We start from the raw sequence: 24,435 nt of genomic DNA on the forward strand, positions 1-24,435 counted from the left end.
AGAAACTATTTATATGGGGAGAAAACTCAAATAGAACAGCCACTAATCCCAACAAATTCCAGCAACAGAATGCAAACTACAAACAACAATTGATATCAAGCGAGGAGAGGGAAAACAGTAGCAAAAAAAATAAAATAAAATAAAAAAATTAAAAAAAGAACCAGAAAAGAAAACAAAAACACACCAGAAAAATAGAAAGAAAAAGCAAAACAATCTCACAAACAAGCATAAAAAATCTCCAATATACTGAACAATCAAGTAAACAACAACCAAATAACAGATAGAGAAAAAAAATTTTGGATAGTGAAGAAAGAGAAGAGAGAGGTGTATATAGATTTAGAGCAGAGGATTGCAATTAGATATATAAGTAGGGTGAAATTTTAACAGGGGGTAAAAATAAGGAATAGGGAAAATCTAAAGAAGGAATAGGGTAAGAGAAACAGGACAACAAAAGGGGAAAAGTGAGGAAGAGAGTTTTGGTGTAAAGGTAAAGTTGACATAGAGTAAAATGATGCTAAAGGAAAGATGAAAATAGAATTTAGGCAGTTCCAGCAACAACACAGAGCAGGGTAACGATTAAAGAACCAGCTCTGGGCAGTTGACCTCCCCAAACCAGTTTTAAGTGCAATAGAGAAAATAAACCCTTGCTACTGGATAGAGAAGACGTATAGCCTCAGAGGCCAATCCAAAAACACTGCCACCCAGAGGCTGAGCCACAAACTGACTCTTAGGTAAACACAAATTAAGGCAGTCTGGGAAACAAATACGGCCTGCTGTAAAATCAGGACTGTGGTTTACAACACGGAGGAACAGTGTATCGCAGGGAACTTCAACACTCTCCTGAATACCTGGCAGGACTAAGGCGAGCCAGACTGAAGAGTAGAAGAACCGAAGGACCTTCACTACAAAATTTTTTTAAATTCTTTTTTCACCTTTTAACTAAGAAACCAATTTTTTCTTTTTCCATCACCTGATTTTACTCTTTTAATTACTACATTTTTATTTTTAACCAGTATTACTACTGCTACCATTTTACCATTTTTTAAAGTGCCATTTTATTTTCTCTTTATTTTATTTTGTGATTAGTGTTCTACATTGTATTTTTCATCATTCCTTTAGCATCATTTTTCCCTACCTCAATTTTACCTCTATGCTAAAACCCTCTCCCTCACTTTTCCCCTTTTGTTGTCCTGTTTCTCTTACCCTATTCCTGCTTTAGATTTTCCCTATTCCTTCTTTTTACCCCCTGTCAAAATTTCACCCTACTTATATATCCTATTTCCAATCAACTGCTCTAAATCCTTATACAACTATCCCTTATCTTTCTTCACTATCCAAAATTTTTTTCTCTTCTTTTATCTTTCTATTGTTTTGTTTCTGTTTGCTTAATTGTTGAGTATATTGGGGGTTTTTTGTTTGTTTTGTGTTTTCTTTTTAGGACTGGTTGTGAGGTTGTTTTACTTTTTATTTTTATTTTTTTCTGCTGGTTTTTCCCCTCCCTCCCCCCCCGGCCGGTTATTTTTGTGCTTCTGTTTTCCCTTGCCTCTCTTGATATTATTGGTTGTTTGTAGATTGCATTCATCTCCAGGGATCTGTTGCTGGAATTTGTTAGGATTAGTGGCGGTTCTATCGGAGTTTTCTCCTCATGTAAATAGTCTCTTCCCCTCTTCTACTTAATTCTCTCTTTTTGCTCTTTTTTTTTCTTTTTTTCCCCCAATTTCATTTTTGCACTCCTTTTTTTTCTTATTTTTCTTTTCTTTTCTTTTTTCTCTTTTCTCTTTTTATCTTCTTTCTCCTTATCCCCTAATTCTCTTAATTCGGGTGGTCACCTTTATTTGGAGTTATTAATATCGTGAATATATTTGTGTTAGGTGCCTGGTACATTGTGACTTGTTGTGTTGTATTTTGTGCCTTTAAATCAACACAGCAGATCCAAGCAACAGCAGCCTCCTGATCACCACACCCTCTGTCTGAGGAACAGCAGCTGTATGTGAAGCCTCCCCCCACCAGCCAGAAGAGCCAACACAGCTGTGAACAGCACCCACCAGAGTAGCTGCTGCCAACTGAGGAGCAGCTGCTGCCACAACCACCTGAGAAGCAACCACAGCCCAAGGAGCCACTGCCACCCAGGAAGCAGCCACTGAATGACTCAACATCTAGATATGTCAGTGAGATCAAACATGGGTAGACAAAGAAACCCCCAAAGGAAAGAAAAGGAGGACTCGCCAGAAAAGCAGCTAGGTGATACAGAGGCATGCAACATGACAGAAAAAGAATTCAGAATAAGGGTCCTAGGGTGCATAAACCGGATGGAGGAAAAAATCATCAACATATGCAAGAAGCAAGAAGAAACAGATGAAAAATCAATAACTTAGGTAAGAACCAAGAAGAAATAAAGAGCAATATAGCTGCAGTAAAAAACACCATTGAAAGTATCAACAGTAGACTAGGAGAAGTGGAGGACCGAATTAGTGAATTAGAAGACAAGGAAGCAAAACACACCCAAACTGTACTGCAATTGGAGAAAAAAATTAAAAGATAGGAGGAGAGCCTAAGGGAGCTTTGGGACAACATGAAACGAAACAACATAGGAATAATAGGGGTGCCAGAACAACAGAAAGAGGAACAAGGATTAGAAAACCTATTCAAAGAAATAATATCAGAAAACTTCCCTGAGGTGGGGAAGAAAAAAGTCACACAAGCACAGAGAATCCCAAACAAGGTGAACCCGAAAAGACCCACACCAAGACACATTATAATTACAATGGCAAATGCTCAGGACAAAGAGAAAATTTTACAGGCTGCAAGAGAGAGATGGAAAGTTACATATGAGGGATCTCCCATTAGATTATCAAATGATTTCTCAACAGAAACACATCAGGCCAGAAAAGAATGGATGGAAATTTACAAAGTGATGCAAAGCAAAGGACTGAATCCAAGAATACTCTATCCAGCCAGGCTATCATTCAAAATTGAAGGGGAAATAAGAAGCTTCACAGACAAAAAAAGGCTAAGGGAGTTTATCACCACCAAGCCAGCAATGCAAGAAATGCTAAAGGGACCGGTGTAAAAAGAAGAAATAAAAAGCTCAGAAAGAAAACAGCCACACAAAAAAAGAAATGGCTACAAACAAGTACCTTTTAATAATAACTTTGAACGTAAACGGACTAAATGCTGCAACCAAAAGACATCGAGTGCCTGAATGGATAAAAAAACATGACTCATACATTTGCTGTCTACAAGAGACCCACCTCAGAAGAAGGGACTCACACGGACTGAAAGTGAAGGGATGGAAAAATATCTTTCAGGCAAATGGAAATGAAAAGAAAGCTGGGGTAGCAATACTTATATCGGACAAAATAGACCTCAAAGTGAAGGCCATAACAAGAAATAAGGAAGGCCACTTCATAATACTAAAGGGATCGATACAACAAGAAGATATAACTCTGATAAACATATATGCACCCAATGCTGGAGCAACCAAATACATAAAAAAAACTCCTGGAAGATATCAAAGGAGAGATCGACAACAATACAATAATTGTAGGGGACTTTAATACACCATTGACATCACTGGATAAATACTCTAGACAAACAATCAGCAAAAAAACAGCAATCCTAAATGACTCATTAAATCAAATGGACTTAATTGACATCTTGAGAATCTTTCACCCCAAAGCAACCGAATATACATTCCACTCAAGTGCTCATAAGACACATTCTAAAACAGACCTCATATTGTGTCACAAACAAAGTCTCCCCAAATTCAAGAAGATTGAAATCATAAAAAGCATCTTCTCAGACCACGATGGCATAATATTAGAAATAAACTACAATAAAAACAACCCAAAATACTCAAACACTTGGCAGCTGAATTGCATGTTATTAAATATTGATTGGGTTACCGATGACATCAAAGAAGAAATTAAAAACATCCTGGAAACTAATGACAATGAAAACACAACAATCCAAAACCTATGGGACACAATGAAAGCAGTCCTGAGAGGGAAGTTTATAGCTCTACAGGCCTATCTCAAAAAACAAGAAAAAATGGTAGTAAATTATCTAACACTACATCTCAAAGAATTAGAAAGAGAGCAACAAGAAAACCCCAGAGTGAGCAGAAGGAAGGAGATAATAAAGATTAGAGCAGAAATAAATGACATAGAGACCAAAAAAACAATACAGAAAATCAATGAAACCAAGAGCTGGTTCTTTGAAAGGATAAACAAGATTGACAAACCTCTAGCCAGGCTCACCAAGAAGCAAAGAGAGAGGACCCAAATAAACAAAATCAGAAATGATAGGAGCAAAATAACAACAGACCCCACAGAAATACAAATGATTATTAAAAAATACTAGGGACAACTCTGCTCCAACAAACTAGACAACCTGGAAGATATGGACAAATTCCTAGAAAAATACATTCCAAAACTCAATCAGGAAGAATCTAAAAATCTCAATAGGCCAATAACTACGGAAGAAATTGAAGCAGTCATCAAAAAGCTACCAGCAAACAAAAGCCCAGGACCAGATGGCTTCACAGGGGAGTTTTACCAAACATTCAAGGAAGAACTAAAACCTATCCTCCTGAGACTACTCCAAAAAACTCAAGAGGAAGGAACTCTTCCATGCTCATTCTATGAAGCCAGCATCACCCTAATACCAAAACCAGGTAAGGACAACACAATGAAAGAGAATTACAGGCCAATATCCTTCATGAACATAGATGCCAAAATCCTCAACAAAATCTTAGCAAATCGGATCCAGCAGTACATTAGAAAGATCATACAACATGACCAAGTAGGATTTATCCCAGGGATGCAAGGATGGTACAATATCCACAAATCAATAAATGTGATACATCACATAAACAAATTGAAAGAAAAAAAACCACATAGTCATATAAATTGATGCAGAAAAAGCATTTGACAAAATCCAACACCCTATCTTGATAAAAACTCTCAGCAAGGTGGGTGTAGAAGGATCATACCTCAACATAATAAAAGCCATATATGGCAAGCCCACAGTCAACATCATACTCAATGGACAAAAACTAACACCATTTCCACTAAGAACAGGAACAAGACAGGGATGCCCACTCTTACCACTTCTGTTCAACATAGTACTGGTAGTATTAGGCATTGCAATTAGACAAGAAGAAGAAATAAAAGGCATCCAAATTGGAAAAGAGGAAGTAAAACTGTCCTTATTTGCAGACGACATGATATTATACATACAAACCCTAAGACTCCATCAAAAAACTACTAGACTTAATACATGAATTTGGCAATGTAGCAGGATACAAAATTAACCCCAAGAAATCTATGGCATTTCTATACACCAATAATGAACTCACAGAGAGACTAAAAAAGCAATCCCATTTACCATCGCACCAAAAAAATTAAGCTACCTAGGAATAAACTTAACTAAAGAGGTAAAAGACCTCTACTCAGAAAACTACAGAATGTTGAAAAAAGAGATAGAGGAAGACATAAACAGATGGAAGCACATACCGTGTTCATGGATTGGTAGAATCAACATCACTAAAATGTTCATACTACCCAAAGCAATCTATAAATTCAACACACTTCCCATTAAAATATCAATGACATATTTCACAGATCTAGAACGAACTCTCCAAAAATTCATCTGGAATAAAAAAAGACCCCGAATAGCTGCAACGATCCTCAGAAAGAACAAAGTAGATGGGATCTCAATACCAGATATCAAGCTGTATTACAAAGCCACTGTTCTCAAAACTGCCTGGTACTGGCACAAGAACAGACATACAGATCAATGGAATAGAATAGAGAGACCAGAAATCAGCCCAAACCAATATGCTCAATTAATATTTGACAAAGGAGGCAAGAACATACAATGGAGTCAAGATAGTCTCTTCAATAAATGGTGTTGGGAAAATTGGACAGATACATGCAAGAAAATGAAACTAGACCACCAACTTACACCATACACAAAAATAAACTCAAAATGGAAAAGGACTTAAATGTACGACGAGAAACCATAAAAATTCTAGAAGAATTCAAAGGCAACAAAATCTCAGACATATGCCGAAGCAATTTCTTCACTGATACAGCTCCTAGGGCACTTGAAACTAAAAGAAAATGAACAAATGGGACTACATCAAAATGAAAAGCTTCTGCACAGCAAAAGAAACCATCAACAAAACAACAAGAAAGACCACTGCGTGGGAGAACATATTTGCCAATGTCATATCTGATAAGGGCCTAATCTCCAAAATTTATAGGGAACTCATACAACTTAACAAAAGGAAGACAAACAACCCAATCAAAAAATGGGCAAAGGATCTAAATAGACACCTTTCAAAAGAGGACATTCAGAAAGCCAAGAGACATATGAAAACATGCTCAAAGTCACTAATCATCCGAGAGATGCAAATCAAAACAACAATGAGGTACCATCTCACACCTGTCAGAATGGCTATCATCAACAAATCAACAAACGACAAGTGCTGGAGAGGATGTGGAGAAAAAGGAACACTCATGCACTGCTGGTGGGAATGCAGACTGGTGCAACCACTATGGAAGACAGTATGGAGCTTCCTCAAAAAACTAAAAATGGAACTCCCATTTGACCCTGTGATCCCACTTCTAGTAATATATCCCAAGAAACCAGAAACACCAATCAGAAAGGATATATGCACCCCTATGTTCATAGCAGCACAATTCACCATAGCTAAGATCTGGAAACAGCCTAAGTGTCCATCAGAAGATGAATGGATTAGAAAACTGTGGTACATCTACACAATGGAATACTATGCTGCTGTTAAAAAGAAGGAACTCCTACCATTTGCAACAGCATGGATGGAACTGGAGAGCATTATGCTAAGTGAAACAAGCCAGTCAATGAAGGAAAAATACCACATGATCTCACTCTTTCATGGATAATTAAGACCATTACAAACTTATGAACAAAATAGATACAGAGGCAAAGCTGCCTCAAACAGACTGTCAACCTGCAGTGGGAAGGCCGGGGAGGGTAGGGGGGTAGAAAGGGGGGTAGGAGATCAACCGATGGACTTATATGCATGCATATAAGCATAACCAATGGACATAAGACACTGGGGGGTAGGGGATGCCAGGGGATTGTCAAGGGTGGGGGAAAAAAGGAGACATATGTAATACCCTTTGTAATACTTTAAGCAATAAAAAATAAATAAAATTTAGAACACTAATCCCAAAACAAGATAAAGAGAAAATATAATGACACTTAAAAAAGGTAAAATGGTAGTAGTAATAATACTGGTTAAAAATAAAAATGTAGTTAATAAAAAGATAAAATCAGGTGATGAAAAAAGAAAAAAATTAGTTTCTTAAGTAAAATGTGAAAAAAATAAAAAAAATAAAAATAAAAATGTGCAGTAGTGAAGGTCCTTCAGTTTGACATGCCTTAGTCCTGTCAGGTATTCAGCAGAGTGTTGAAGTTCCCTGCGATACACTGTTTCTCCGTGTTGTAAACCACAGTCCTGATTTTAAAGCAGGCCGTATTTGTTTCCCAGACTGCCTTTATTTGTGTTTACAGAAGAGTCAGTTTGTGGTTCAGCCCCTGGTGGCAGTGTTTCTGGATTGACCTCCGAGGCTATAAGTCCTCTTTAGCCAGTAGTTTGGGAGAGTCGACTGCCACAGAGCTGTTTCTTTGATTGTCACTCCCAGCTCTGATCCCCAGGTTCCGCAAAAACAACTTTTCCCTGCAGTCTCTGCGAGTGACACCAATTGGGTGATCCTATGTATTGGGTTTAATAATCAAACGCAAAGATTTAAGGGGGAGAGAGAAAAAAAAAAGGGCCTGAGGAGGTGTGGGAGTTCTCGCAACCCTCCACCGTCCAGCTCTGTGCGCAGTCTCTTCCGCAGGTCCTCTCTCCCCTGGCACTAAGCAGCCGGTACACTGGCAAAATCCGAGGCTGCCTTTTTGCACCCAGTCCAGCTATGGGCTTATTTTTAGAGTTCCCTTCTGGCGGCAGCCCTGTGAGACCCCTTCCGTACTCTCGGATCCCGCTGGCCCCAAAGGCCGTGGACCTTGTGGGGCGCAGACTACCTGCGCGCGCGCGCCACGCGCGCGCGCGTGTTCTTCTCTCCAACCTGAATTGCAAACCGAACCCTTATCAAGGGGAAATCTGACCTTTCTGTGAGGAGGAGCAGGGCTCCTCTGAGTCCATGTATTCGGCTGCTTTAGATCCAGTGTTTCTATGTCAGTAGCCGATTCCTGGATGCCATGGTTGCAGGGTCTCTGGATGTATACGCTTCTGAAAACAGCCACTCAAGATGGCACAGATTCCGCGGCTGAGCCAGCCGTTCCGGGAGTTTTCAGCAGTCTCCAACAGTCCCCTTTCTCCGGGAGTCCTCTGCCTTTCCTGGCTGCAAACTGTCTCCCAGTTGAATTTCCTCTGCCTATTCGGGCTAGATGTTACTCAGTTCAGCTGCTCACCCTATCTGCTCCAGGACAAGGCACAGGACACGTTTGTCTATACCGCCGCCATTTTCTCCACTCATAATGTCTTTAATATATACATGACAAGAGCAAAACTTATAACATGTCTAGGGTGGATTTCATCTATATATATATAAGCCTAAGCAAGCATTATAACCAAACAACCGGAACTACCGGAACGACTGGACTGGCCAGTAGCTATGACGCACACTGGCCCAGACCTTGCTGCTGGTGCCCTGAGAGCCCCAAATCTGGTTCACCCGCACCCTGGACCCAGACAGGAGAAAGGAGAGAGCCTGATTCCTCGCAGAATAGGCCATGCTTTAGCTTGCTGCTGGGACCAACCTCCTGCAGTCCCTCCTCCCAGCCGGCCGCCTCCCCTGATCGCCCCAATGTGGGGGGGGGGGGCTGCTGGCTAACCTCCCGCAGTCCCTCCTTCAGGCTGCCTGCCCCCCCGCCCCCCAATCACTGGCCAGGCTGAGGGACCCCATCCATGCATGAATTTGTGCACCGGGCCTCTAGTTGTATATAATGGTGGTTTAAATAAACCAATGGTTTCAGGTGTTGACATTTTACATGAAGTGGTGCTATAAGTATAGGGAGCTATCCTGACATCTGGGTGAATGGAACCCACATTCCTTCCCCTCCCATGGGTGAGCTCTGGAATATGGACACATTACTGTGGGCTGATCACAGGTTTCCCACTAATTCTGTCTCCAGGGTGAGGTGCCCTTGATGTTTCTCTTAACTGGCTCTGGCACCAGATAATCAGGCACCTGCCTGGTTTCTTGGATCATCCCTGCATTCACACAGCTTTTAGCTATAAAGCACAGAACCTGTGCGGGGGTTGGGCGGGGGGGGGGGGGGGGGGGGGGAGGGGAGGAAGAGGAGGTAGGTTTCGAAGATGCAGGGATCCATTTGTCTTGTCTCCCAAAACCAAGTTCTGTAAGCTCCCTGTTAAACTCTTAAAACCATAAGCTGCACGTGCTGCCTCATTCTTTGGCCTTTTAGCTCCTTTGTTTGAAGGCAGCTTTGCACACACAGCCCTGTCATAAAACAGCATATCCTAAAAGGTGCGGTGTGTGCACTGTCATTTCTAGAACAACCAATAGAAAATAATCCAAGGACACAGAGCCAGAACACCAACTGATGAATTAGATAGACTACTAAAATCTTTCAAATTAAAAAGAAGGCATGAGGGGGAAAGGAATGGCAGGTACATGCGCACACACAACACACACACACACACACACACACACACACTAAGGGGGCAAATAGAAAAATAAAAATGATTGAACTCAATCCAACCACATCAATAATTACATAAAATGTTAATTGTCTAAAAAATCCAATTAATGGCAAATATTGACAGAATGGATAAAAAAAAGTAAGATAGGGACACTTAAAATATGGAATCAAAGAGAGAAGCTATGTAAAGAGTGAACATAAGAAGTCTTTAGTGGTTATTTTATTTTTTCCTTTTTATTGAATTTATTGGAGTGACACTGGTTAACAAAATTACGTAGGTTTCAGGTGCACAATTCCATAACACATCATCTATACACTGTATTGTGTTCATCACCCCAAGTCAACTATCCCACCATCACCATTTATGTCCATTATACCTTCCTCCATCTGATCTCTCCTCCACCTGTAAATGGTACATTGGTACATCAAGTTAGACCACATGCTGGGACATTAAATAAGACTCAATGAAATTTAAAGGACCAAAATTATATAGTGTTTTCTAGGATGAAAAAGAGCTAAATTAGAAATCATTAAATATATGATACCTATGAATATTAACAAACTATTAAAGAGCACACTTATAAATAAGTAATGGGTCAAAGACAAAGTCACAAGGAAAATTAAAAGATATTTTTAATTAAATCCTTCCAAAAAAGAAAACTCTAGACATGGAAGTTTACACTGGTGAATTCAACAATATTCAATTAAAAACATATATCACCAATCCTAGAAATACTTCTCCTGACAATAGAGGAAGTGAGATCACTTTCTAACTTGCTTTATCAGGCCAGAATATTCTTAATACCAAAAACTTACCATGACATTACAAAAAGAAAAGAGAGAGAATTACAGACCAATATCTTACGAGTCTATATAGACAAAATTCCTTAACAAGCAGTAGCAAATTTTGCTCAAATCTACAGTAATAAAAGTGTAATATGCAAATTGAGCAAACAGCCGAACAGGGAATGACCATCCAGATGACCATGCTATGACATCCACTGGCACCAGGCCAGCCAAGGTGGGTGTGATGCAATTGATCGGGGAGCCCCACCATCACTCCATCATTGCCCCACAGAGGGAGGCCCAGGCCACTGGCTGGTGGGGCGATCAATTGGGGGGCTCTGAGATCTCCTCAAAGAGGGAGGCCCAGGCCACCGACCAGCGGGCTGCGGCAGGTGAGCAGGGCCTCCCTCTGTGGGGGTGATCAATTGCAGAACCCTGGCTGGGTGGGCAGGGCCTATCTCTTTGGGGCCCAGGCTACCCAGCTGGCAGCACTGGGTAGCCTGGGCCTCCCTCTGTGGAGGTGATCCATCATGGGGCTCCTAGATTGCGAGAGGGCACAGGCCAGGCTGAGGGACACCCCCCCCCCCCCAGTGCACGAATTTCGTGCACCAGGCCTCTAGTATAAAAATAATAATAGACCTGGTCAGTGGCTCAGTTGGTTGGAACATCCTCCCATACACCAAAAGGTTGCCGGTTCAATTACTGGTCAGGGGGCATAGGGGAGGCAACCAATTTATGTTTCTCTCTCAGATCAATGTTTCTCTCTCACATTGATATCTCTCTCTCTCCTTATTTCTCTCTCTCTCTCTCTCTCTCTCTCTCTCTCTCTCTCTCTCTCCCTCTCTCTCTCTCTCCCCCTCTCTTTCTAAAATCAATAAATATATCCTCAGGGGGGATTAAAAATAATAAAATTTGACAAAATACAGTTTATTTCAAGAAGCAAGAATGATTTAATTATCAAAAATTGATGTGCTACCTCTACTAAAGGGAATTTTTAAAATTATATGATCATTTGAATGGGTGAAGAAAAGCATTTGACAAAAGTCAAACCCATCCATGACTTTTTTTAAAGTCACTTCTTAGGAAATGAAGAATAGAACAGAATTTCCTCAAACCAACCTAGGGAATTATGGTAGGCAGAATTATGGCCCCCAAATATCTCTGGGTCAAAATCCTTGGAACCTGTGAATATATTAGGTTACAGGGAAAAGGAAAATTAAGATTATAGATGGAATTAAGGTTGATAATCAGCTGGTATGACAGAGAGATTATACTGTATCACATGGGTGAGCCCAATCTAATTGTAAGGGTCTATATATGTGAAAACAGGGTTGAGAAGGACAACCAGAGAGATGTCAGAGTGAAAAGGTCTCAGCCTGATGTTTCTGATTTTAAAAGTGTAGGAATGAGGCAACAAACCAATGAATGTAAAGAGTCTCTAGTATCTGGAAAAGGCAAAGAAACTGATTTCCCAGTAAAGCCTCCAGAAGGAATGCAGCCCATCTTTCACCTTGATTTAGTCCAGTGAGACCTATTTTGGAATTTGATCCTCAAAACTATAAGATGATAATTTGGGGTGGTTTTTAAGCTAATGTGTTTGGCATTTTGTTATGGTAACAATAGAAACTAATGCAGGCATCTACACAAAATTAAGCCAACTTCAAAATCAATGTTGAAAGACAAAATTGTTCTTCCTAAGAATGAGAAAAAAGGCAAGGACTCCTGTTTTTACCACTTTTTTCAGTATTGTCTGAAGGCCCTAATCATTGCCATAAAACAATAAAAAGAAATGAGACATTAAAATTGAAAAGGAAGAAGCAAAGGTGACCCTATTTGCAGATGTTCATGTAGAAAATTCCAGGAAATCTTCAAATCAACTACTTGAAATAAGAAATGAGGCAAGTATAAAGGATACAAGGTTATATCCACGGTATTCTTGTAATTGGGCTGCACATTCGGAAAAGAAAAGTTTAAATATTTTATTTACAGTAGTAGCACCAAAAATATAACTAGTAATAAATATAATAAAAGACATCTAATACATCTACACGTATAAAAATGGCAAATCATTTTTGAGAGACATTTAAAAAGCTAATTAAATTTTTATATATATATATACACACACACACACACACACACACACACACACACATATACATACACTATGTCATGGATTGAAAAACAATCAAATTCAAACAGCAATTCTCTGTAAAAGCTGGTGGTATCACACTCCCTGACTTCTAACTGTTCTACAAAGCTACAACAATCAAAACAGTATGGTACTGGCAGAAAAAGACAGACCAATAGAACAGAATTGACAGCATAATTTGATTTGATGATTCCCTGGAATTTTCTATATGAACAATTCTCATCTTCAAACAGGGTCACTTTGCTTCTTCCTAATCAAAGACCCAGCAAGGCTTTTGTGGAATTTGACAAATTGATTGTAAACTTTTACATAAAAATGCAAAGGGCATAGAGTTACCAAAATTATTGATTTTTAAAATGAAGATCCAACCTGGTTAATTTATCCTACCTAATTTTCAGGCTTGTTCCACTGCTACAATAATCAAGATAGTTAGCAAAAATGCATATGCACTGATGAAACCAAAATGTACATACATATAAATGTGGTATTTGACAAAAGTGCAAAAAATTTCAATAAAGTAAAATACTTCAACATATGGTGCTCCTTCATTTAATATTAGTATGAAAAACTAAATAACATTATCTCATGCTTTATGCCATACAAAAATTAATGCAAAATGGATCATAGACCTAAATATAATAATCTAAAATTATATGATGTCTAGAAGAAAATATAGAAAAAAATTTTGAGACCTATGTGTATGTGTTCAATCTTACTTATGTGTTCACACACACATAAATCATTAACATTTATAATTTGTATTTAATATAATAATATTAATGTATATTTGCAGTATGGACAAATAACTTACACCCAGACTATATATAAACTAGAGGCCCGATGCATGAAATTCATGCAAGGGTCTCAGCCCTCGCAGCCCTGGCTTCATCCACAAAGTCGTCCAGAAGGTCGTTCAGCTGTTCAGTCAAAATAGCATATTAGCTCTTTATTATATAGGATAAGCTTTACTGCTTAATAACAAGAAGGCAACAAAAAGGAAAACAACAGAAATTAAACTTGCAAATTAATTCAGAAAAGTTACTAAACCAAGTAAATAAATAAAAGTGAAGTAAATAAATGAAGGAAGGGAGGAAGGGAGGGAGGGAGGAGAGGAGGGAGGAAGGGAGAGAGGGAGGAAAGGGGGGAGGAAAAAAGGAAGGAAGAGCAAAAACACTCGGGAAGGGAAAGTACCTGACTTTACAAATTTCCACATTATAATATTCAAAATTACAGTACCAACAAAAATTACATGACATGCAAAGAAATAAGGATGTATGGCCTTTACACAGAAATTTTTTAAAAAAATCAATAGAATATTCTTCAGGAAGCCCAGATATTGGAGTTAATAGATAAAGACTTTAAATCAGTCATTTCAAATATGCTAAAACAGCTATAGGAAACCATGTACACAACTAGAGAAAAGCATGAGAACAATGTCTCACCAAATAGAGAACATCAATAGAGAGAATTTATAAAATGGAACAAATGGAAATTCTCCAGATAAAAATACAAGTACTTTATACATTTTGATTAGCCCCTTATCAGAGGTATTATTTGTAAATATATTTTCCCATTCAGTTGGTGGCCTTTTTGTTTTATTGATAACTAGAGGCCTGGTGCACAAAATTTGTGCACGAGGGGGGGGTGGTCCCTCAGCCCAGCCTGCACCCTCTCCAATCGGGGGACCCCTCGGGGGATGTCCGACTGCTGGTTTAGGCCGGATCACAGGAATCAGGCCTAAACCGGCAATCAGACATCCCTCTCACAATCCGGGACTGCTGGCTCCCAACCACTCGCCTGCCTGCCAGCCTGATAACCCCCTAACCACTCCCCTGCCAGCCTGATCGACACCTAACTGCTCCCCTGCTGGCCCAGTCCCCACCAACTGCCTCCCCCTGCCGGCTATCTTGTGGCTGTGGGCACCGCCATATTTGAGGGTGGGGCAGCCAATTAGCATATTCCCTCCTTATTGGCTGTGGGTGCTGCCATCTTTGAGGGTGGGGCATTCAATTAGCATATTCCCTTCTTATTGGCTGTGGGCACCGCCATCTTTGAGATGGCATGAGGGTCAATTAGCATATTCCCTCTTTATTAGATAGGATTTCTTTTGCTGTGCAGAAGCTTTTTAGTTTATTTTTGCTTTTACTTCCTTTGCTTTGGGGTCAAGTTCATAAAAATCCCTCTGAAACCATGGTCCATAAGTTTATTGCCTATGTTTTCATCTATGTATTTTATTGTTCCAGGTCTTATATTTAAAACTTTCATCCATTTTTTAGTTCATTTTTGTGCATGGTGTCAGGAAGCAGTCTAGCTTCATTGTTTTACATGTGGCTTTCCAGTTTTCCCAACATCATTTACTGCAGAGGCTTTCCTTTCTCAATTGTTTGTTTTTGGTTTGTTGAATATTAGTTGTCCATATATGTATTGGTTTATCTCACGGCTCTCAATTCTGTTCCATTGTTCTGTGTTTTTCTGTTAATATGATACTGTTTTGATTATTGTAGCTTTGTTTGAAGTCAGGGAGTGTGATACCTCCAGCTTTGTTCTTTTTTCCTCAGGATTGTTTTGGCTATTCAGAATCTTTTGTAGTTCCATACAAATTTGAGGGTTTGGGGTTCTATTTCTGTGAAAAATGTCATTGGGATTTTGCTAGAGATTGCATTAAATGCATATATTGCTTTCGGTAATATGGCCATTTTTAACAATGTTAATTCTTCCAATCTATGAACAAGTAATATCTTGCTATTTCTTTGCGTCTTCTTAAATTTCTTTCAACAATGTCTTGTAGTTTTCAGTGTACAGGTCCTTCACTTCTTTCATTAAGTTTATTCCTAGGTATTTTACCTTTTTTTGCAATTGTAAATGGAGTGAAAGTTTTCAGTTTTTCACCATTGAGTATATTAGCTGAGGGTTTGTCATGTATAGCCTTTATTATGTTGAGGTACTTTCCTTCTATACCAGTGATGGTGAACCTTTTGAGCTCAGCGTGCCAGCATTTTGAAAAACCCTAACTTAACTCTGGTGCCATGTCACATATAGAAATTTTTTGATATCTGCAACCATAGTAAAACAAAGACTTATTTTTTTGATATTTATTTTATATATTTAAATGCCATTTAACAAAGAAAAATCAACCAAAAAAATGAGTTCACGTGTCACCTCTGACACACGTGTCATAGGTTCGCCATCACTGTTCTATACCCATTTTATTGACTGTTTTAATCATAATAGATGTTGTATCTTGTCAAATGCTTTTTCTAATCACTTGATTTCTACCTTTTATTTTGTTAATACTCTGTGTCACATTGATCGATTTGTATATGTTGAAACATCCTTGCACCCCTGCAATGAACCCCACTTGAGAGTGATGTATGATATCCTTTTAATGTATTGTTGTATTTGATTTGCTAGTATTTTGTTTAGGATTTTTGCATCTATGTTCATCAGTGATATTGTCCTGTAATTTTCTTTTTTTGTTTTCCTTGCCTGGTTTTGGTATCAGGGTTATGTTGGTCTCATTAAATGAGTTAGGACATATTGTCTCTTCTTCAATATTCTGGAAGAGGTTGAGAAGGACAGCTATTAAATCATCTTTGAATGTTTAGTAGAACTCACCAATGAAGCCATCTGGTCCTGGGCTTTTGTTTATGGGGATCTTTTAAAAAGTACTCTTTCAATTTTTTTTTTACTAGTGATTGGTTTATTTAGGTTATCCAATTCTTCATAGTTTAGTCTAGGAAGGATATATATTTTTAAGAATTTAACCATTTCTTCTAGATTTAGAATTTATAGCCTTCCATAGTACTCTTGTATAATTCTTAGTATTTCTGTGGTATCCATTATAACTTCTCCTCTTTCTGATTTTATTTATTTGAGTCTCTTCTCATCTATCCTTAGTGAGTCTAGCCCGGGATTTGTCATTTTTATGTAACTTTTCAAAGAACCATCTCTTTGTTTCATTAAGTTTACTCTACTGTCTTTTTGTTCTCTATTTATTCTGCTCTGATCTTAATTTTTTCTTTTCCTCTACTGACTTTGGGCTTTATTCTTCTTTCCCTATTTCTTTAAAATGTAATGTCAGATTGTTTGAGATTTTTCTTGCTTCTTAAAGTAGGTCTGTAATGCTATAAATCTCCATCTTAGTACTGGTTTTGCTGCATCCCCAAAATTTTGATGTCATATTGTCATTTGTCTTTATGCATCTTTTGATATCTCCTTTTATTTCTATTTGGCCCCACTAGCTGTGCAGTAGCATGTTGTTTACATCTCCACATATTTGTGGTTTTCTAAGCTTCCTTCTTGTAGTTAACTTTCAGTTTCATATCATTATGGTCAGAAAATTTGCTTGGTATGATTTCAATTTTCTTAAAATTATTGATACTAGGTTTTTTTGTACCAATATGTGATCTACCTTTGAGAATAATTTTGTGCAGTTGAGAATGTATATCCTGTCGTTTGGGGATGGAAAGTTCTAAAAATATCAGTTATGTCCTTTTAGTGTAATGTGTTATTTAAAACTGGTATTTCCGTATTGCCTTTCTGCTTGGGTGATCTGTCCATTGCTGTCTGCAAAGTATTCAGGTCTCCTGCTATAATTATACATTTGTGATTTTCTCTCTTTAGGTATGTTAATAATTCCTTTATGTAGTTTGGTGCTCCCAGGTTTGGTAAATAAGATAGTGACAATGTTACGTCTTTTTTTATTTGCTTTATCGTTTCTCTAAAATATTACCATTTTTGCCCTGAAAATCTACTTTCTGTGACATAAATACTGCTATACCCACTTTTCTCTGGATGCCATTTGCTGGAAGTATCATCTTCTACCCCTTCACAGTGAGCATACGTTTCTCCTTGGAGCTGAGATGAGTCTCCCGAAGGCAATTTGTAGTTAGGTCTTGTTTTTAAATCCATCTCACTATTCTCTGCCTTTGGTTCGTAAGTTCAGTCCATTTACATTTAGGATGAGTATTGTTATAAGAGGACTTACTAAAGCCATTTTGTCTTTTGTTTTCTGGTTGCTCTGTATATCCATTATTTCTTTTCCCTTCTTTTTCTGTGTGTTATTTTAATTTGGTGGTTTTCCATGATGTTTTTCTCAAATTCCTCTTTTTTAATTAAATTTATTGGTGTAATATTGTTTTTTATTTTTTTTCTCAACTTTGGATTTTTGTTTTGTGGTTACCATTAGATTTGTGTAAAATGTCTCTGTCTCATAGATACAATATTCCTTTTTTTTCTGAGTGCATTTTATTTTTTTTAATCCTCACCCAAGGATATGTTTATTGATTTTAGAGAGACGGAGAGAGAGAAACATTGATGTGAGAGAGGAACAGCAATCATGCCTTTTGAACACACCCAACTAGGGACCAAACCCACAACTTAGGTATGTACCCTGACCGGGAATTGAGCCTGTAACTTTTCACTGTATGGGACGATGCTCCAACCAACTGAGCCAGACTGGCCGGGCTCTTCTCAGTGCACCTCATCTTAATTCACATGTGCAAGGTCAAGTCCTTCTCCTCCCTTTTATGTTTTTGTTGTCACAAATTATCCCTTTTTATGTGCATTTGTTTCTAAGTTGTAGAAGTTAATCTTTTTAAAAATGCTTTCCCCCTTTTAACCATTATGTTATTGTTTAATTCACTATTCTGAAATAGGGTTGCAATTTCTTACTTGTGCCTTTTCTCATCTTACTCAAAGTTTTATATACTTTTATCTTTTTGTTCATGTATAAGAGCTCCTTTCAACATTTCCTGTAATTCAGATCTTGTGGTAGCAAATTCCCTCAGCTTTCATTTGTCTGGAAAAGCCTTTATTTATTTTTTATATTGAAAGGACAACTTGGCTGGGTCTACTGTTCTTGTCTTGTGGTTTCTCTCTGTCAATATTTAGAATATTCCATTCCACTCTCTCCTGACTGATAAGGGTTCTGCTAAAAACCTGATTATAATCTAATGATGTTTCCTTTGTAGGTTAGTTTTTCCCCAGGCTGCCATGAGAATTGTCATTAACTTTTCAATTTTTAATATAATGTGTTCTGAAGTAGGTCTTCCTGCATTGAGATTATTAGGTTAGTTTCTTAAATTTGAGGGTTCAGCTCTTTCATAGATTTGGGAGGTTCTCATTGATCATTTGTTTAATCTCTGTTCCCTTTTCCCTCTCCTCTCCTGGTATACCATTATTTTTACTAGTATGTTGCTCTTTCTAATGGAGTCAGACAGTTCTTACAGGGTTCTTTCTTTTTTTAACTCTCAGTTTTCTATCTTCATCCAACTGAGTCATTTCTCAATTTCTATCTTTGAGTTCACCAATTCTCTCTTTTGCCTGGCCAGCTCTGTTCATTCTCTCTAATGCATTCTTAATCTCATTTAGTGAATTCTTAAATTCCAGAATTTGTGTCTTGTGTTGTTTTTTTATAGTTTCGATATCTTTGGTAAAGTTCTCCTTTTATTCATTAATTTTATTTATTTATTTATTTATTTATTTTTGAATTTATTTTTGGGGGAGGTAGAAGAGCGTATAGGGGGGATAAACTGTTATTGAAGGAGACTTGACTTGGGGTGGTGAGCACACAACACAATATACAGATGATATATTCTAGAATTGTACACCTGAAACCTATATCATTTTAGATACCATTTTGCTCTTAACAGTTATTTTCAGCAGGTTGGTAAGTGAAGGTTTTCCTTTTCTTTTCCAGTAGATGGTGCTATAGTGCACGTTTTTGTTTTCTCTTATCTGCACCACCTGCACCTCCAGGTATCAGTGTGGCAGTGTCAACTCCGTAGTGGGAAATACCCCATAAGCCCTGAAGAGGTGGGCTTCCCTCTGTGCCCAGGTCCCTCATCTCAGTGTCCACACCTGTAGTGTAAAATGGCCAGCAATGGGGGTCCAGGCCGGGGAGTCCCCTGTGCTTCCTCTGTAACTAGGGGCTGCCAGCCACACTGAGATACTTGAGCGGTTCCCACTGCCTCTACCAGGGTCCCCCACAATGGTTGTGATAGGGGTGCATTGTGGAAGGTGGGAGGTCCACAAGACTAGGGCTTTGCCTTCTTGCTAGTAATGGTGCTAGTTTGCTGCTGCCAAAATGCTGTGCCACGTCTCCACCCCAATTTGGCTGCAACTGCTGCTGGCTCCTCAGGCTGGATAGCTGCTCTGCCCCTCTGGCCCGCCAGTGTGCCCTGAGGGCTGCAGTGATTCTTTCCCCTTCCCATGGCAGCTGGGCTGTAGTGGGACCTGGGCTGTGTCTGTGTCCTGTCTCTACCTTAACCCCCTTCCACTTCTCATGCTGGTTCCGATATGATCACCTTCAGAGGGCTCGATGTGTGGATCTCTCAGACATATTCGTGTGCTGATCAGTGAATCCTTTGTTGAAATATCATTGTCCAACTTGTAACTTTAAGGGGAGACACCAAAGGGTCTTCTCACTCCACCATGATGCTGACATCACCCCAGGTTTAGGCTGTTTTAGTTGTGTTTAAGTTTACTTAGGGTTTTGGTTAGGATTAGATTTAATGTTTGGTTTAGTGGTAGTGGTAGGTTCAGATTTAGTATAAGTTTTAGTGTTAGGTTAGGTTTTGTACAGGGTTAGGATTTAGGGTTATGGTTTAGTGTTAATTTTAAAATAAGGGCTAGTGTTAGGGTCAAAGTTACAATTAGAATTTAAGTTTAGTGTTATGTTTAGCATTAGGGTTAGGTTAGTGTTAGTAACAGGGCTTGATTTAAAATTAGGTTTAGCATTTAGTGCTAAGGTTAGAGATTAGGGTATTAGAGTTAGTGCTAGTACTGGGCTTAGATTTAGAGTTACAGTTAGGTTTTAGGGTAGGATAGGTTTATGGTTACAGTTAGGATTAGTGTTAGAGGTAAATTTAAGATTAGGGTTAAGGTTAGGACTTAGTTTAGTTTTAGGGTTTTTTATAGCTAGGTCAGGGTTATGGTTAGGATTAGATTAGGGTGAGAGTTAGGGTTATAGGTTGACTTAAGTTTAGAGTTAGGGTTAGAATTTAGGATTAGAATTTAGCGTGAATGTGTTATGGTTATGGTTACAATTAGGTTTAAGGTTAAGGAGTTAGTTTTATGTTTGTGGTTTAGTGTTAGGTTAAGTGATAGGTTTAAGGTTAGGGTTTAAATAGAGTTAGGTCAAAGTCACAGTTAAGTTTAGGTTTAATAAGAAGTATGGTTAGGTTTTCTATTAGGTTTAAGTTTAGGGTAAAGGCAACGTTTAGGGGTAAGATTAGGGTTCACTTAGATTATGGTTAAGAGATAAAGTTAGGGTTATAATTTGGTTTAAAAGTAAAGTAATTGTTTAGGGTATTGTTAGGGTTTAGAGTTAGGGTTGGTGTTAAATTTAGTGTTAAAAATACGATTAGAGTTAGGGTGGCAATTAAGGTTCAAGTTAAGTTCAGTGTTATGGTAATGATTAGATTTTTAAAAAATGATTAGATTTTGGTTTAAGTTTAGGGTTAAGTTTAGGATTATGGTTAAGTTTACAGTTAGTCTTAGGTTAGGGTTAGGGTTTAGGTTCTAATTAGGTTTAGGTTTAGGATAAGGGTGAGAGCTATATTTGTATTTTGGTTTATCATTTGGTTTAGAGTTAGTTAGGGTTAGGACTGGATTTAAATTTAAGTTCTGATCACAATTGAGGTTAGGGTTAGTTTAGGGTTAGGATTAGGTTTAAATTTGGGATTTGGTCCCCAAAGGCAAGATAAGTAAAAGCAAAAATAAATGAGTGGGTATATATCAAACTAAAAAGTTTCTGCACAGCAAAAGAAACTGCCAACAAAATAAAAAAGATGCCTAACTGGTTTGGCTCAGTGGATAGAGTGTCGGCCAGTGGACTGAAGGGTCCCAGGTTCGATTCCAGTCAAGGGCATGTACCTCTGTTGCGGGCACATCCCCAGTGGGTGGTGTGCAGGAGGCAGCTGATCAATGTTTCTCTCTCATCGATGTCTCTAACTCACTATCCCTCTCCCTTCCTCTCTGTTAAAAAAATCAAATATATATATATATATATATATATAAATTTTTTTTTAAGGCAACCAACCGAATGGGAGAAGATTATTGCAAACAACACCTCTGATATGGGACTAATATAAAAAATATATAAAGAACTTACACAATTAAAAAAAAACAAACCCAAGCAATCCAATTTAAAATGGACAGAGGAAGACATACAAACAGCAAACAATATATGAAAAGATGTTCAACTTCACTAATTACAAAGGAAATGCAAATCAAAACTGCAATAAGATACCACCTCATACCTGTTAGAATGGCGACTATAAATAAGATTAGAAATAACAAGTGTTAGAGAGGATGTAGAGAAAAAGTAACCCTCATTCAGTACTGGTGGGAATGTAGACTGGTACAGCCACTATGAAAAACAGTATGGAGGGGCCTCAAAAAATTAAAAATAGAGTTACTATATGACCCAATATTCCTTCTTCTGGGTATCTATCCCAAAATTTTGAAAACATTTCTTCATAAAAATATATGCACCCCTATGTTTATTGCAGCATTATTTATGGTGGGTAAGACAAGGAAACAACAAAAATGTCCTTCAACAGATAATTGGATAAAGATGTGGTCTATATATACAATGGAATACTACTCAGCCATAAGAAAAGATGAAATACGGCCATTTGTAACAACATGAATGAATATTATGCTAAGCAAAATAAGATGGAAAGAGATAAGAACCCTATGATTCCACTCATATATGGGGTATAAAACAAAAAGCTACAAATGAACAAACAAAACAAACTCATAGACACAGACAACAGCATCGCAGTTACCAGAGGGTAAAGGGTTATGGGGGAGCTAGAAGAGTGTAAAGGAGTGTAATGGAATGAGACCAGACTCTGGGCGATGAACACACAAAGCAATATACAGATGATGTATTATAGAATTGTACACTTGAAAACATCTTATTAATCAACTAGAGGCCCGGTGCACGAAATTCATGCACGGGGGTGGGGAGTGTGTGTCCCTCAGCCCAGCCTGCACCCTTTCCAATCTAGGATATCCCTCTCACAATCCAGGACTGCTGGCTTCCAACTGCTTGCCTGCCTGCCTGCCTGGTTGACCCTAACCACTCCCCTGCCAGCCTGGTCACCCCTAATTGCCCTCCCCTGCCAGCCCGGTCACCCCTAACTGCTCTCCCCTGCTGGCCTGGTTGCCTCCAACTGCCCTCCCCTGCAGGCCTGGGTCCCCCCCAACTGCCCTCCTCTGCTGGCCCAGTCACCCCTAACTGCCCTCCCTTGGCAGCCCAATTGCCCCTAACTGCCCTCCCCTGCTGGCCTGGTCACCCCTAACTGCCCTCCCCTGCCAGCCTGGTCGCCCCCAACTGCCCTCCCCTGCAGGCCTGGTTACCCCCAACTGCCCTCTCCTGCAGGGATGGTCCCCCCCAAGTCCTCTCCCCTGCAGACCTGGGTCTCCCCCAACTGCCCTCCTCTGCTGGCCCAGTCACCCCTAACTGCCCTCCCTTGCAGGCCTGGTAGCCCCCAACAGCCCTCCCCTGCTGGCCTGATCACCCACAACTGCCCTCCCCTCCAGGCCATCTTATGGTGGCCATCCTGTGTCCACATGGGAGCGAACATCTTGTGTGTTGGAGTGAGGGTCAATTTGCATATTAGTATTTTATTAGATAGGATGCCACCCCAAAAAATTTAATAAAATTTTTAAAAAATAAAAATTTTGGTTTTGGTTTAGTTTGAAGGTAGTTTTAGGGCTTAGGTCAGGGTTAAGATTAGCTTTAGGCTTAAAGTTAGGTTAAGTATTAGGGTTTAAAGCAGGTTTAGGTTTATGTATAGGATTAAGATTAGTGTTAAGATTTATTTTTAGGTTTTGGCATTCAGGTTTGTTTTAGGGTTAATGTTCTGTTTCAAGTTATGTTTAGGGTTAGGGTTATGTTTAGTTTTAGGTTCAAGATTAGGGTTAGGGTCAAGATTAATTTTAGGGTTAAGGTTAGAGTTACGATTAATGTTAGTTTTTGGTTTTAGGTTTAGGGTTAGAGTATGGTATTAGTTGTAGGATAAGAAATAAAGTTATTGTTGGGTTTAGGGTAAAAGATAGGGCTTAGGTTAGGTTAGGGAAGCGTTATGTTTATGATTATGGTTAGTTTAGGTTTAAGGGTAGGGTTAAAGTTAGTGTTTGAATTCGTGTTAGGGTTATTGAGATTAAGTTTTGGGTTTGTTTTAGAGTTAGCATTTGGAGTAAGCCTTGGGTTCAGATTAGGGTTAAATTAGGGGTTGGGGTAGGGGTAGGTTAGGCTTAGTTTTAGGTTAGATTTAGGTTTAAATATAGAGTTAGGATTAGTGTTTGGTTTAGATTTAGAATTAAGGTTATTTTTAGGGATAGGTTTTTATTAAAATTAGAGTATTGGTATTAGAAATATGGAGAGTGTTAGTGTTACAATTAGGGTTAAATTTAGGTTAATATTAGGCTTAGGGTTTCAGTTAGGATTAGGTTCATGTTAAAGTTAGATTTAGGATTTGGGTTTGGTTTCAGGTTAGGTTTGGGTATAGTTTTAGGTGTATGGTTAGTGTTAGGGTTAGAATTAGGATTAGAGTTAGTGTTAGGAATAAAATACATTTAGGTTTAGGGCTATGTAAGGGTAAAGGTTACAATTAGGTTTATTTACAGGGTGAAGGTTAGATTTAGGGGTAGGTTAAAATTTAGGGTTAGGGTTAGGTTTTGGTTTAGGGTTAGTTTCAGTTTAAAGTTATGGTTAGGATTTAGGGTTATAAGTTTTTGTTAGGATTTAGAGTTTTATGTTTAGGGTT

The 24,435-nt window shown here is 38.6% G+C and overlaps 1 protein-coding gene across 1 annotated transcript in view; it reads right to left on the minus strand.

The window, feature by feature from the left end:
• Positions 1-9,942: 9,942 nt before the first annotated feature.
• GK5 (glycerol kinase 5) overlaps positions 9,943-24,435 on the minus strand; it is a 174,065-nt gene continuing 159,572 nt past the window's right edge. Inside the window, exon 16 of the mRNA XM_070405897.1 lies at positions 9,943-10,120. Within this exon, the coding sequence (XP_070261998.1) occupies positions 10,089-10,120 (32 nt within the window). The 3' untranslated portion in view covers positions 9,943-10,088. The remainder of the gene's footprint in view (positions 10,121-24,435) is intronic.

This window comes from Myotis yumanensis, unplaced genomic scaffold (genome assembly GCF_028538775.1).
Source record: "Myotis yumanensis isolate MYYU_CA2020_CCGP unplaced genomic scaffold, mMyoYum1.0.hap1 SCAF_2, whole genome shotgun sequence".
In the NCBI taxonomy this organism is placed as follows: domain Eukaryota; kingdom Metazoa; phylum Chordata; class Mammalia; order Chiroptera; family Vespertilionidae; genus Myotis; species Myotis yumanensis.